The sequence below is a fragment of the Elephantulus edwardii genome, unplaced genomic scaffold (genome assembly GCF_000299155.1).
Source record: "Elephantulus edwardii isolate Elephantulus edwardi_28Jun2011 unplaced genomic scaffold, EleEdw1.0 scaffold00026, whole genome shotgun sequence".
NCBI classification, from domain to species: domain Eukaryota; kingdom Metazoa; phylum Chordata; class Mammalia; order Macroscelidea; family Macroscelididae; genus Elephantulus; species Elephantulus edwardii.
In genome coordinates this window covers 16,773,705-16,788,593 of record NW_006399776.1, presented here as the reverse complement: position 1 = coordinate 16,788,593, position 14,889 = coordinate 16,773,705, and the positions used below count along the sequence as shown (strand labels likewise).

The 14,889-nt window shown below is 38.5% G+C and overlaps 1 protein-coding gene across 2 annotated transcripts in view; it reads right to left on the bottom strand.

Annotated features, from left to right (window-relative positions):
* Positions 1-14,889, bottom strand: part of RYR3 (ryanodine receptor 3) — a 753,100-nt gene that overhangs the window by 204,057 nt on the left and 534,154 nt on the right. For both annotated transcript variants that reach the window (XM_006883055.1, XM_006883056.1), the window contains exon 43: positions 12,586-12,721. In XM_006883055.1, coding sequence (XP_006883117.1) covers positions 12,586-12,721 — 136 coding nt within the window. The remainder of the gene's footprint in view (positions 1-12,585; positions 12,722-14,889) is intronic.

Genomic DNA, 14,889 nt, shown 5'->3' with positions numbered 1-14,889 from the left:
TTAAAAAAAATTGCTAGTTAAATTTTTTATTGTAATTTTCACCTGCGCTCTAAATTTTAGAAGAACAATGTCTAACACATTTTAGTCCTTACCATCTAGTCTGTAGCACCAATCAAATCAAAGAACAGGAATTACATCCTTTCTAGCTTAAAAATATGAACATGTAGAAATCAATCAGCTGACTATTTCAAGCACCCACACTATCAATACCCTTCAAATTTAAAATATGCCAGTTTGTGCTCTTACCCTAAAGATTAATGGTTTTAAAGTTTCCATTTCCGTATTCTCTCTTGCACTATTTTGTAAAATTACACTAATTTCTTTCCCCAAGCAATTATGCAAATTTTACTCCTTCCCCATTAATTACCAGGATAATTCTATTAGCTGCTTTCAAGTCTGCACAAACTCATGGTAATCTGCACTTATGTCAGAGTAGAACTGTGTTCCATAGGGGTTTTGACTGATTTTTTCAGAAAGAAGCAAAAGGCATTGAGGTACGCATGTTGTTGTTGTTGTTAAGTGCCGTCAAGTCGCAGGCGACTCATAGCGACCCTATGAAGGAGAGCCCTCACCGCTTGGGTGTCTCTCATCCTCTCTCCAGGTTCATAGGGTTTCCGGAAGCAAGCTATTATGGAAGTGGATGCCACTCCTCCTTCCAATAGGTACATACAGATGGACTTAAATGGCCAATCTTTTAATTAGTAGTAAAACCATTTGTACTATAAGTAATACGTCTTGGATGCTCACAGTCACATGTACAACTATGCAGGTAGATAGATGTGTGGGTTTTCTGTTTCTTAACGTGGCTTGTTAAAGTCCTAAAAATAGAACATATAAAGGATATGTATTGTCATATCTCACAGTCTCTCATAAACTCTGCCTATGACAGAGGCACAAGTTATGGCCTCTGATAACAGAGGTGCCTGCAGAAGCGGATCCCACAAATCCAGAAGAGGATGTGTTCTTCTAGACTAAGTTTGTCCTTGAAGATGAAGTGACTAAAACATAAAAACTAAGAACTCCATAATTGCACAGAGTAACTTTTCTCTTTCTTCATATGGATAGTTATGAATTTATTTCCTTTTTAGAATTTTGGTTAGGAAAGGACTTAACACATCCAGACATATCCATATCTAGGCAGTCTGGAGTTTACAAATGTCATGTAAATAGAATCTTCTCCAATTCATTATTCTCAGAGTTAAATAAAACCCAAAGTTTCCTAATACACTAATAAACACAAATAAAATATACAGAGTAATAAGTTCTTTTGAAACTCAATTTGTGTTTAAGAAGATGTATATGACAATTATAAAAAGAAATATTAGTAGGATAATTTTAACATTTTCAATTCTATTATCTTGATACAGCAAACTATTCATTTTGAGAGTCTTAATAAGGCACCTAGTCCACACAGAAGGGAACTCTGGGAGCCTAGTGGGTAAGAAGTTGCACTGTCAACCCAAAGGTAGGCAGTTAGAATCCACCACACTGTTCTGAAGGAGAAAGATGGGCAATCTCCTCCCAGGTTCTTTCTAACCTCCAAAAACCCACTGAAAGGTCAGCTTTGCATTAGTTTTGACTTTTGTAATTGAGTTTGTGTTCACAAGGAGTTGCACTATAAACCCAAAGGATCTACCTACCTCTCCAGTATTTTAAATACGCTAGTAACTCAGTGGGAGAAAGATGGGCAGTCTTTCAAAAGACTGTGCAATTTACAGCCTCACAAACACCTCTGGAGGGTCAGCTATGAGTGGGTTCTGACTCAAAAGCAACCAACTTAGGAAAAAATTATTTAGCATTAACCACTCATCAAATAATGCCATAATTTTTTTCTTTTTAAATGTAATGAAAATTTACAGAGACTTTGGAATTCCATTTATTCATTGTTGCACTTTTCCCTTCCCCGCCCAGTACACTCTTCTCATTGAAAAGTAAAAGAAGAATTCTTTCATTGGTTTACAATCCCTCCACCTCTCCCCCAGGTCGACTTCATTATGCAGCCTTCATTCTGGACTCCTGTCATGACAATAATACCTAATCACATATCGCTTTTAAACAGTTTTCTCCCTCATCTGTTTCAATGCAGTATACATTATTTATCCCATATTTCTCAGTCTCTCCCAACCCTGATGTCAGTCCTGTTTTACAACAGTGGCACTATGCAGTATTTTCCTTTTTTTTTAAGCTTTATTTTTTAAATAATTTTAATGAGCATTTACAGAGATTTTGGATTTCCATTCATTCATTGCTGCACTTCTCTTCCCTCCCAGCCCCCTCCCTCCCCAGTTCGCTCCTCTCTTTCAAAAGTAAAAGAAACACTCCTTCCCTGGTACACAATATCCTCACACCCCTCCAGCTGCAACAAGTACATTCCACTATGCAACCTTAATTGTGGTCTCTTGTAATGCCATAATTTTTTAACAAGTTCATTTGTTCAATAAGGAGTCAATACTAGTCATAGCACAAAGGAGTCATAACACAAAATTTGGCCTGTGGAGTCAACTTTAGCTCACAGCTTGACTTTCATTTCAATTCACTATGTGACTTAAATAAAAGCATGATGCTTTAACTAAGTCTCAAGGTCTTTAACTGTAAAATGTTACCTACCTTATTGGATTATTACAGGATATAAGTAAGGTAACACATGTAGAAGTTTTTCAAATGTGGTGATAGTGGGTTAGTGAGGATGGTTAGAGTGGGTGCTGAGTGGTGATGGTATATGGTGTCACATAATTAGTATTTGCTGTTGTCATTGCCACCATCACTCTCACCATCTTCACCACCTATTATCACCCCTCTCCATATTACTCACCATAATTCATTACAATCACCCACGCAACTCACTATGAACACCGAACTGGATCTTACCATCTCCATCTTCACAATCCTCCACACACCATCACCAGTCTCACCATTAATTACCATCACCCACTATAAACACTCCCATCAGTCATTATCACCTCTCCCCACTCACTGTCATTATACCCATTACCACTCACCACTACCACCACCTACACCTCACTATCACCATGTAACCATTCTAATCACCATCCATCTTACTCATTACCACAACCTGCTCTGACCATCCAACCCAATTAAATCACACTATAACTGTCAACACCATCTACCACTTTATTTTACAAGTACACTATCACTTACCATAAACACGCTCATCATACACTCCCATCACCAGCCATCAGCACCCATGACTCCTATCATTGATCATCTATCATTGATCAATACCTATCATAAACATTCCTGCCATATACCATAACTATTACTGTTGTTATTAGATGTCATTGGGTTGTCATAGAGACCCTATGTACAACAGTTCTGAACCCTGCCCTATCTTGAGCCGGTCTCAAGACAGCTATCTGCATTGCTCCAATCAACGTGCCCATCCATGTTATCCGTGGTCTTTCTCTCTTGCGCTGTCCCTCCACTCTTCCAAGTATGATGACCCTCTCCAAGGACTGGTCCCTCCTGATGACATGGACAAAGTATGTGAGATGGAGCTTCAAAATCCTTGCCTCCAAGGAACAACCTTGTTTCACCCTTCCCAGGGCAGACTTGTTTGTTCCCTTGGCAGTCCACGGGATGTTCAATACTCTTCTCTGGCACCACAACTCAAAGGCATTGGGTCTTCTTCTGTCATCCTTAGTCATTGTCCAGTTCTCTGCTGCAGAGCAAGAAATTGCGAAGACCATGGCCTGAATCAGGTGCACTTTAGTCTCTAACTGTCACTGTTGCTCTTCAGCACTTTTGGGAGGTCTCTGATTTTCCTAATTCTACTTTTGACTGCTTGGATGCTGGTGCCAGGAATGTTGACTGTGGACTTGTTCAAGTTGAAATAGTTAACCTAAATCTCTTCTCCATTTATCATAGTGCTGGCAACTGTCCCAGAGGTAAGAATATTTGTTTTCTTGATGTAGAGCTTCAAACCATATTGAAGTCTACAATCTTTGACCTTTTGCAACAAACACTTCAGGTCCTCCTCCATTTCAGCCAGCAAGGTTGTGTTATTTCCATAATGTAAGTTGTTGATGAGTCTACCTCCAATGCTGATACCACATTCCTCCTCATAAAGTCTAGTCTCCCAGATGATCTGTTCTGCATATAAATTGAAATGGTATTGGGGTGGGGGGAACCCTGGCACACTTCTTTCCTAATTTTGAACCATGCAGTGTTTCCTTGCCCTGATCTAATGATGACTTCCTGATCCAAGTATAGGTTTCATATGAGCACAACCAAGTGTCTGGGATTGTGATTCTTCTCAAGGTTAGCCACAATTTGTTGTGATCCACCCAACCAAGTGCTTTTGAATAGTCAATGAAACACAAACAGGCATTGCTCTGGTACTCTTTGTTCTCAACCAAGATACATTTGACATTGGCAATGTGCCTAGTGCCATGGCCTCTTCGAAACCCAGCTTGTATTTCTGTTAGTTCTCTGTCAATGTATTGTTTCAGTATTTTTTTAAAACAATCTTCAGCAGATTGTGCTTGTGTGTGATAGTAGTCAAACTGTTTGATAATTTCCACACTGTCAGGTTACTTTTTTTTTTTAAATGGGAATAAATATGGATTTCTCCCACTCTGATGGAGGTAGTTGTCCTCCAGATTTTTTTGGCACAATCTGGTGAATATGTCCATGGCAGCATGTGTTTGTTGAAATATGTCAATTAGTATTCCATCAATTCCTGGAAACTTGTTTTTTTTTTTGTCAGTTTTTTCCCAGAGCAACCTGAACTTTCTTCTTATCCTAGGTTGCGTCACTAGATTCTTCTGTGTCAGCCAATTTTTTTGAATTCTGTGTTTTCACTTCAAATTCTTTGATTCTGCATTGTCTCTCCAAATTCTTCTATTGCTTCATGGGTCATTATTCAATACTCTGCCCATAGTATCCTTAAGTATTACAACTTGCGGCTTGAATTTGTTCTTCAGTTACTTCAGCTTAAGAAATACCAAGTGAGCTCAGCCTTTTTGATTTTCTGACTCTCTTTGCACATTTCATTGTAATACTTTGCTTCATCTTCTTGAGCTACTCTTTGAAATGCTTAGTTTGCCCCTTAACTTCCTGATTTCTTCCCTTTGCTTTGGTTTCTCAGCACTCTACTGTCATATTTAGTCTCTTCTGACATCCATTGTTGTCTTTTCTTCTTCCTCTCTCTTTTTAATGATCTTTTGCATTCTTAATGATAATATTCTTTATATCCTCCTACAGCTCATTTGGTCTTTGTTTATTAATGTTCAAGGCCTTAAACCTGTTTCTGAGATGGTTTTTAAATTCAGGTGAGACAGACTCAAGGTCAAATTTTAGTTTTTTACTGATTTAACCCTCTTTTGCTTCAGTTTGAACTTGCATATGAGATGCTGATGGCCTGTTCCACAACCAGCACCCGGCCTACTTTTCACAGGTAATATTGAGCTTCTCTACTGATGCTTTTGACACCTCTAACTGACCTGATTTCTGTGCATACCATCAGATGAAGTCCATTTGTATAGTTTCCATTTGTTGCTTATAACAGGTATTTGCAATGAAAAAAAATCAGTGATTGTACAAAACTCCAACATTCTACCTCCAGCCACATTGATGTCAAGTCCATATTTTCTGCTTCTGATCCTTCTTTCTTATTTCCAACTTTTTGCATTCCAGTTACCCATTATTATGTATGCATCTTGACTGCATCTTCATTCAATTTCTGACTACAGGAGTTAGTAGAAATCATCTATTTCTTACTCTTTAGCTCTTGTTGGTGGTGTATACATTTGCATGATAGTGGTATTAACCAGTCTTCAAACATTATATTTCAAGATGGACCTGGAAATGGCTTTTTAAACTAAGAATGTGACCTCATTTTCCCCCCTTACCTTTTCATTTCTAGTGTACTAAATCATATGACTGTCAAGTACCCTCTGCTGACACTCACTTGGGGCAAAAAGAGCCCCAAGTGTTTCATACGTGTCCCTTCTCAAAATGCAAGAGGCCATCCTAAGGTCCAGCTGGAACCGAGATTCACAACACACTAGTCCTCAGCCCTCAGTCAACAAGCTTGGCCAAACATTTTAGTATTTCTCAATTCTGGCATGCCCAAATGCTGGTGGACTCTGGGCTAGGGACCCCCAATTCATCTGTCAAGTCGCCTCTACTGACACCCACTTGGGATGAAAAGAAAACCCTAAGAGCCTGGAGCGTTTCATATGTGTCCCTCCTTAAGACACGAGTGGCCATCCTAAGGACTGCCTTAGAATTGTAGTATATAAATGCACCCTAATTTACTCAACAAGTCCTCCACTGCTTAACATTTAGTTTACTTCATGTCTTTTGAAATTTCAAACAATACTGCAGTGAAAACCCCTCTTTCACATTAGAGCAGTAAACCTGTTGGATAAAGTTCTTGAAAGGTAACTGCTAAGTTAAAGGAAATATGTGTTTGTGGTTTTGATAGATCCTACTAAATTGCTATCCATAGTAATTGTACCAGTTTATACTCCCACCAGAAATGTACAAAAGTGACTGTTTCTCCATATCCTTATCATTAAATTTATGAAAATTGTCCTTGGTATTTGCCAATCTGCTAAAAAACAAACAAAAGGTTTTTTTTTAAAAAAAATGTTAAAAGAGTCTTTTAGATATTAAGTCTTATAAAGTGCTTTTCTTTTTACTCTTTAAAAAATTTTGTTTGTTTGCTTACAAAGCTTGTATGCATTGTTTCACACTATTTTTTTTAAATTAAACTAGTTTATAAAATTTTAACACATAGTTTTTCACACCAGTTCTTTCCCATTTCCCTCAACCCCCTACCCATGAAATCATGTAACCCCATGATTAATTCCACCCCCCAACTCCTGCACATCTTCATCCTTCTGCTTCTACCCCCTTCCGCCTTGGATCCTCATACTCATTCTACAATAATGATTTTATACAGTATTTGCTTTTGAGACTCTGAAGAAATAGTCTTTTCATTTTAGGTATCCTAGTACACTATCTCTGGTGGCCTAGTGGGAAGGACCTGCACTGCCCATCCAAAGGCAGGTGGTTCAAATCTACTAAGCCTCAGAGGCACAATAAAAGACCTTAGCGCTCTGGAAGGAAGAGGGGAATGAAAGATGGGCAATCTCCTCCTGTGTGATTTACAGCCTCAGAAAATTCTGCTGGCTGGTCAGTTATGAGTCTGTCCTGACTTGATGACATATAATAACAGTACTCTTAGAATAAAAGACCTTAAAACAACTAGTAATGAATAACATCAATAATGGGCTTCTTATAACTTACTATTCTAACCTTTACAAAAGCCAAATATGACCCTCATTACTCCAGTCCTGTGGGCACCAGCTTCTATCCCTGGTATTATCAAAGTACTCATCTATACTTTTATCATTATAGTACTTTTCCTTCTTTGTTTTAAAAATTTTCCAGTTCTCTGTACAAGTAATCAAGACTAAATTTTTTTATTATTTTTTTTAGACTGTTTGGTGGTTGGAAGGAAATGGGAAGGATCTGGGTGAAAAGACAGGATAACGATGAACAAGATCCAATGGTGATTAATTTTGTAACAACACAATGTGTGAGAATGATTGTATGAAACAAAATGTACACAAACTTTGTAAGCAAACCAATTTTAAAAAAAACAACAAAACGTGAATTTTTCTTCTTAGTGTTTCATTTTCTCCCCACAAAGATCCATTTCTAACCACTTCTATCCATGTAACTGCCCTCTAGACCAATAGATGACTATTTCCTGAACCAGCATGCTTTAGCCTTCAGGTTACAGCTCAAGTTGCTTCTAAACCAGACACCTTTTCCTGCACTTCTATCTGGAAACTCAGCCCTTCAAACTCAATTTGGATGTTACTTTCTCTCTTAGACCTTTTCTAATCTTCTAAAGAGGTTATGAGTTCCCTTTCTTGAAGCCTTTCAACACACTCTTATCTTACTACAAGTATTTTTATTACAGTGATCTCTGCAGATGTCTACCTTCCATATAGGACTGTACATTCTATTAAAGCAGAGGCTGGTGTCCTTTAGCAAAATAAAATGTCCCTTATTTAAAGGAATACATAAACGTTTAAGTGAAATCCTTCTACTGACAAGTGGATTTGTCAGAGCTTGATGCATTATGAAATCATACTCCAAATAATGCTATGTTAAAAAGAAATAAAAGAACATGAAAGCCAATGGGGCTGAATGTTATGGTTAAAGTTTAGTTTACTGTGGTAAACTGGAACCTAATCAGCATTAAGCCACTATTGGAATTTGGGCAATCCAGACAGAAGTATTGCCAATGAATTTCTTCACCTCCATAACTCAGGCTGACAGTCCCACTAAGTGTTACATGAAGCTTTTTAAATGGACTGAGAAGGAGACCAAGATTTAGAAACTGGTTCTTCTTTGACCTGGTTTTCCAATCATACAGTCCATTTACATTATTTGACAAGTTTTATGAATCCTTAAAAATCCACTTTTACAAAGGCTTCTCTTTTCTACCACAGTATTTTTGTATTAATTCAGACCATGCAATCATTTGGCAGAAAATAGCCTCCAGGCTATGAATGACTAACGTACGCACAACCCATAGTTATGAACCAATCCTGGAAAGTCTGAAAAAATACAAATTTGAGGTACATGCAATGATTCACAACAACAAATGAACACTACTCTTCTTGTACAACAGAACATCATTATTATTACTATATTATTATCTTAAAAATGCTTTAATGTTTTTAAAAATCTTTCTTAGGCTCTGGAAAGTACACTATATTCTAAGACAAACATTTTCCTGAGAAGGATCACTAACTGGAAAACATGGACTTGGTGACATAAATGAAGCTGGAGATAGAATTTTGCACAATGATTTATTCATTATAAATATCTTTTATAAGAAACATAAATGCAGATTATACACATGGATTTCACCTGATGGTATGCATAGGAATCAGATTGATTACATCTGTGGAAAGAACTGCCAGAGAAGCTCAATATCATCTGTGAAAACAAGGCCAGGTGCTGATTGCAGAACAGACCACCAACTGAAGAAATTTGAATGAAATCCATGGGAACGAAAACATGACCTTGAGTCTATCCCACCTAAATTTCAAAACCACCTAAGGAACAGCTTTGAGGCCTTGAACACTCATGCACGAAGACCAGATGAGTTGTGGAGAGATATCAAGAATATCACCCACGAAGAATACAAAAGGTCATTACAAAGACAGAGGAGGAAGAAAAGACCAAAATGGATGTCAGAAGACACTCTGAATATTGCACTAGCGTGCTGAGAAGCCAAAGCAGAGGGAAGAAATGAAGATACTAAGGAAATGAACAGAAGATTTCAAAGAGCAATGTGGGAAGACAATGTAAAGTATCATACTGAAATGTGCAAAGAATTGGAGTCAGAAAATCAAAGGTGCCAAACTCGCTCAGCATTTCTTTTTTTTCTTGCATCCTCATTTTTTCTTTTCACTTTAATTGTTCAATGTTCTTAAACATTTTTCAGAGTCTTTTCTGACATCAGTTTTGGCCTTTTCTTTCTTATCTTTTTAATAATCATTTGCTTTCTTCTTCATGACACCTAAACTCATCTGCTGTTGTTGTTGTTAAGTGCCATCGAGTCACAGGCGATTCATAGTGACCCTATGAACAAAAGCCTCAACACTTGTGTGCGTGACTTTCATCCTTTCTCCAGGTTCACAGGGTAAGCGTGAGGAACTTAAGAACAAACTCAAGCCTTGAGTTACAATAGTTATAGATGCTTTGGGTAGAATATTAAAGTATCCAGGAAGTATTAAAAGAAGATGGAAAGAGTATACAGAGTCATTGTACCAAAAGTAATTGGGGGACACTGAAGAATTTCATGAAACAATGTATGAGCAAGAGCCTGTGGTGATAAAGGAAAAGTTCAAGCTGCTCTGAAAGAATTGGCAAAAACAAGGCTCCAGGAGTTGACAGTATATCAATTGACATATTTCAATAGATGGTGTCCTGAATGTGGTCTCCAAGTTTGCCAAGAAATCTGGAGGACAACCACCTGGCCAACTGACTGGAAGGAATCTATATTTGTTCCTATTCCAAAAAATGTGATCCAACAGGATGCAGAAACTATTGAACAATATCATTAATATCACATGTAAGCAAGATTATCTAAAAACAACTGGAAAAGCTCATCAAAAGAGAACTGCCAGAAATGCATGCTGGGTTTATAAGAGGCCATGGTACTGGGGCTACTGTAGTTATTGTTTGATGGATCTTGCTGGAAGCAGGGAGTTCCAGAGGAATGTCTGTATTTCATTGACTATGCAAAAGTATTTGACTGTGTGGACCACAACAAACTGTGGTTAACTCTGAGAAGAATGGAAATGCCAGAACACTTGATTGAGCCTATGTGAAACCTATACTTGGACCAGGAGTCAGTCATCAGAACAGAGCAGGGGAATATTGCATGCTTCAAAATTGGAAAGGTGTATGCCAGGGATGTGTCCTATCTCCATACCTTTTCAATCTATATGTAGAACAGATTATCCGGGAGGCTGGGCTCTATCTGGAGAAATGTGGCATCAGGATTGGAGGAAGACCCATTAACAATCTGCATTATGCAGATGACACAACCCTGCTTGCTGAAACTGAGGAGTAGATGGAGGGCTTGCTGTAGAAGTCAAGGACTGCAGCCTTCAATAGGGATTGAAGCCACCTGACTGGCAGTATCATGATAGATGGTGAAGAGATTGAATGTTAACAGCTTCAGTTTGCTTGGCTACACAAGCAGCACTCTGGGCACTAACAAGCCAGGAAATTAAAAGATGAATTGCATTGGGAAAGTTTGCTGTCAAGAGACCTTTCCAAAGTTCAGAAGAGCAATAACATCAGCCTGGAGACTAAGGTGAACCTGGTTCAGGTCATGATCTTTGCAATTGCTTCCTATGCATCAGAAAGCTTGACAATGATAGGGATGACAGAAAGAGAACTGATGTCTCTGAGCTGTGGTGTTGGAAAACAGTATTATATATATCGTGGACTGCAAAGAGAACAAACAGGTTTGCCCTGGAGAGGGTGAAACCAGGCTGCTCCATGAAGGCAGGATTCTGAAGCTTTGTCTGAGGAAGACCCTTGATGAGAGGGATTGATTCCATGCACGGGGTAATGGGAGTAGTTGTGTCAGAGTCAGTGAGATTGGCACAGGATAGAGCTGGGTTTAGAGCTCTTGTACATAGGGTCACCATCAGTTGCAGGCAACTCAACAGCACATAACAACAATAACAGACACAAACCCTACTTAAATGTTCTGTTATAAATGTAAAGGAAGTTTTAGAAACAGAACTTTTGCATAATCTGAGCACTACCTGATATACAAGAGAGTAGACTCGTATATCAGAACATTCCCTGAAAATATCCTCCAGAAACCGAGCAATAAAGAGTTTACAGAGAGAAGTAGAAATAACTGGGAACTTAATAGATCTCTTAAGGTCTGTAATTATTTAAATGAATCCTACTCACCCATTCTTCTCTCATAAGAGAGAGAAAAGGGGGTCAAATAAATTAATTCAAATAGCATGAATACAGAGTAGTATGGTACAGGAAAGTAGGTGGTATAGAATTAAGGGAAACAAGAAAAATCTACTAGAAAGTTATAATCACTTTCTCGTCAATTTGTTCTGCAGGAGTGGCATCCACTTCCTAAACAACATGCCTCTGGAAACTCTATGAACCTTGATAAATGTTGATAGTTATAAAAGACTTCAGATCTGTTGTTTATAAGGTTTGCTATGAGTTGTGTTCAACTCGAAGGCAATCAACAACAACAACCTATATTAACATCTAAATTTAAGATAAATTCTCATATGTAGAATAACTGGCATGATTTATTTTCAGGGGCAATTTCTTTACAAAATCTCTTACCAGCCCAGTTAGATTTAGTAGCTTAGATTGCAAATATGGAAAAAGGAAAGAGATTATTAAAACTAGAATGTAAATATAAGTAGATGAATATTATAATAAAACCTTGGGAGACTAGAAAGATTCACAGGAAAGCAGTCCACTCATTTTATACAATACTCAAAACACTATACTGGTGCAACTCAAACTTTCAGGTGACTTGGAATTCCCTCTAGATGCATGGTGGCTTTTATTAAGCTGAAGAGTATTTAGGATTGCTAGAGCACGTTCACCCCCTTGAGAATTTTGCTACATTTTATAATTATTCAATTACTATGGCTTTATTTATCCACTTATCTTCCTTATCCATTCATCTAATAGAGTAGGGGTACGGAAGTGCCTCTACATTGGGCTTTCTGATGTAGGTGAGATACTCATGTTAACAAAGGCTCTCTTGTAACTGATAGCAGAACAACAGAGGTGACAAGTTCTATGCCTTTACATCGAACTGGCTGAATTTGTGACTAGGCCTTGGTTCTCTGTCCACTGAATGCTACTCTAGCTCCTTATCTGACCTGATTCTCTATAAGAATTCTCTGCCAGCCTTCAGTCATGATATGTATGCATAAGAAGTGGTGGGGAAAGTTGCATTTTCCTTCTCTGTACCCACCATTGGTCTACCCTGGGTCTGAAAGGCAGAGAGAACTCGGGACTCACTGTTCACGAAGACAGCAAACCTCAGGAAGGACAGGTAGCGCTCCCCTTCAATGGGGTTCCAGCCAACATCAGGGTATCCTTTGGCCAGAAGCATGGGGCAGCTCTGTAGGCCACAGCCTGCCAAGTAGGTCACCACCTGCCAAAAACAATACACAACTAAGTGCTTGCTTTTTAAAAGATAACTAAACGACTTACAAAATGCTGGGAATTTACAGGCTTTAATTTCCATGGAAATTAGAAGAGTCTGTGACTTTGAAAATTAATAATTCAGTAGATTTCTACCTAGCAACTGCATTCCATTTTTTCCCCTAAGTAATTATCAGGACAATTGAAAACTGGGACACAATGGAGATTTGTACACCAATGTTCATAGCAGCATTATTCATCACCGCGAGAACATGGAAACAGCCCAAATGTCCAACCACAAACGAAAGGACTGAGAAATTATGGCATATTCACACAATGGAATACTACGCAGCACACAGGAGCAATGATTTTGTAAATTATTACCTAACTTGGGAAGGAAAGGAGAGCATTATGCTGAGTGAACTCAGTCCCATAAGGATAAATATTGTATAACACCATTATTGTAAAATGAGAATAAGGATCGAGGGAGGGGGGTGAAGGGGGTAGAAGCAGAGGGATGAGGATGTGCAGGGGAAGGGAAGATTAATCATAGGTTTGTACAATTTGATATGGGGGGGGAGAAAATTGGAAGAATCTGTTCTCAAAACCAAAGTATTCAAATCCTGTAAATAAATGAGTATTTAAAAAGAGACTGGAGATCATCATTATGTAGGGAAACACTATCTGTTTTTCTGGTTCTGGCAAGAGAGAATGGTCCTTTAAAAAAGCTCAAAGCAGCAACCAGAAGGTGTACTGGGTGATAACTATGTCAAGAGATAATGTATTGTGGAATCTAGGTCAGTCATATTCATTTGGCCATTATATTGTAAAATAAAAATATTCAGTCACTGGTTGATACAGAATGGATGCTTGAGTAATAAGGTACTCCTTCTCAAGTTCTATATATGTTACAAATATCCAAATCAAAAGTCTGAATGTTAAGTCTAAGATGCTAAGAATTAGGTGGCCAATGAAGTCACAACCAGTTAAGGTCTAATAGCAATAATTCTCTTTGTCAGTTACTGGCATTCTCTTGATTTCTGAAAGTTGTGCTGCAATCTCGAAGGCATGTGGTTCAAACCCACCAGCTGCTCCATGAGAGACAGATGGGCAATGTCCTGTGTGACGTACTGCCTCTGAAAACCCACTGGAAGGTCAGCAATTGGTTGGTTCTTTCTCCATGGTACACAATAAGAACAAAAAAACCCCTTTATCACATGATCTCCATTCTGGGATCTTGTAGAGAATTTTACATTTTGCTTACCTGACCCTGGCAAATACACACTTTTGCTGACTATGATACTGTTATTCTAATCCAGTATTTGATATTTTCTATGTGTGTGGCCCTCAGGCCTGGTTCAATTTTTTTTTTTTTTGTCAAACATTCTTGTAGGTGGTATAGTGCTGGTCTGTGCATTGCTGTACAGAGGTAACTCGTGGTTGCTGGGATGCTGAACACTGTTGTGCCAAATGTGATAATGGTTACCCGTGGTGTACAGTGTTTGGTGGAGCTCCCCGATTAAAACAAGCTTGGAAGCAGGAGTGGCATCCACTTCCAAAATGGCTTGCCTCTGTAAACTTTCATTCATAGGGTCGTTATGAGTCATCTACGACTCAACGGCACCTAACAACAAGAAGAAGGAAGAGAAGATGAGAATCCATTATGTTGTAAAGTCTTGATTGTCAGAGATGGAGATATTTTTCATTGCTGGATTCCTAGAGTCTGGCACATATTGCTGTTGTTAGATACCACTGTTACATACATAGTTACATAACTGTTCTTACGTGCCCTGGAATCACTTGTGACTCCTAGCGATCCTATGTACAAGAGCCCTAAATCCTGCTCTATCCTGTGCCAACCTCACCATCTCTCACACACCTACTCCCATTATCCCAATCGTTGAATTGATTTATCTCATTGAGATCATCAACAATACAGGATAATAGTGGAATGGCTATTACACCATATACTGAGAGGTTACACAGATTTTGCAACATTCTGTGTGTGTGTGTGTGTGTGTGTGTGTGTGTGTGTAGGTGCCTCTCAGTACAAGTCTGCAGGTCTAGAGGACCATTCTCTAAGGTTTGCCTCAGTAGGTCACACTTAATTCTCCTGCAATGAAAAGGGCCTAGTAAAGTGAATTCTAAATTACATCTGACTAGAACTCCTCTTAAAAA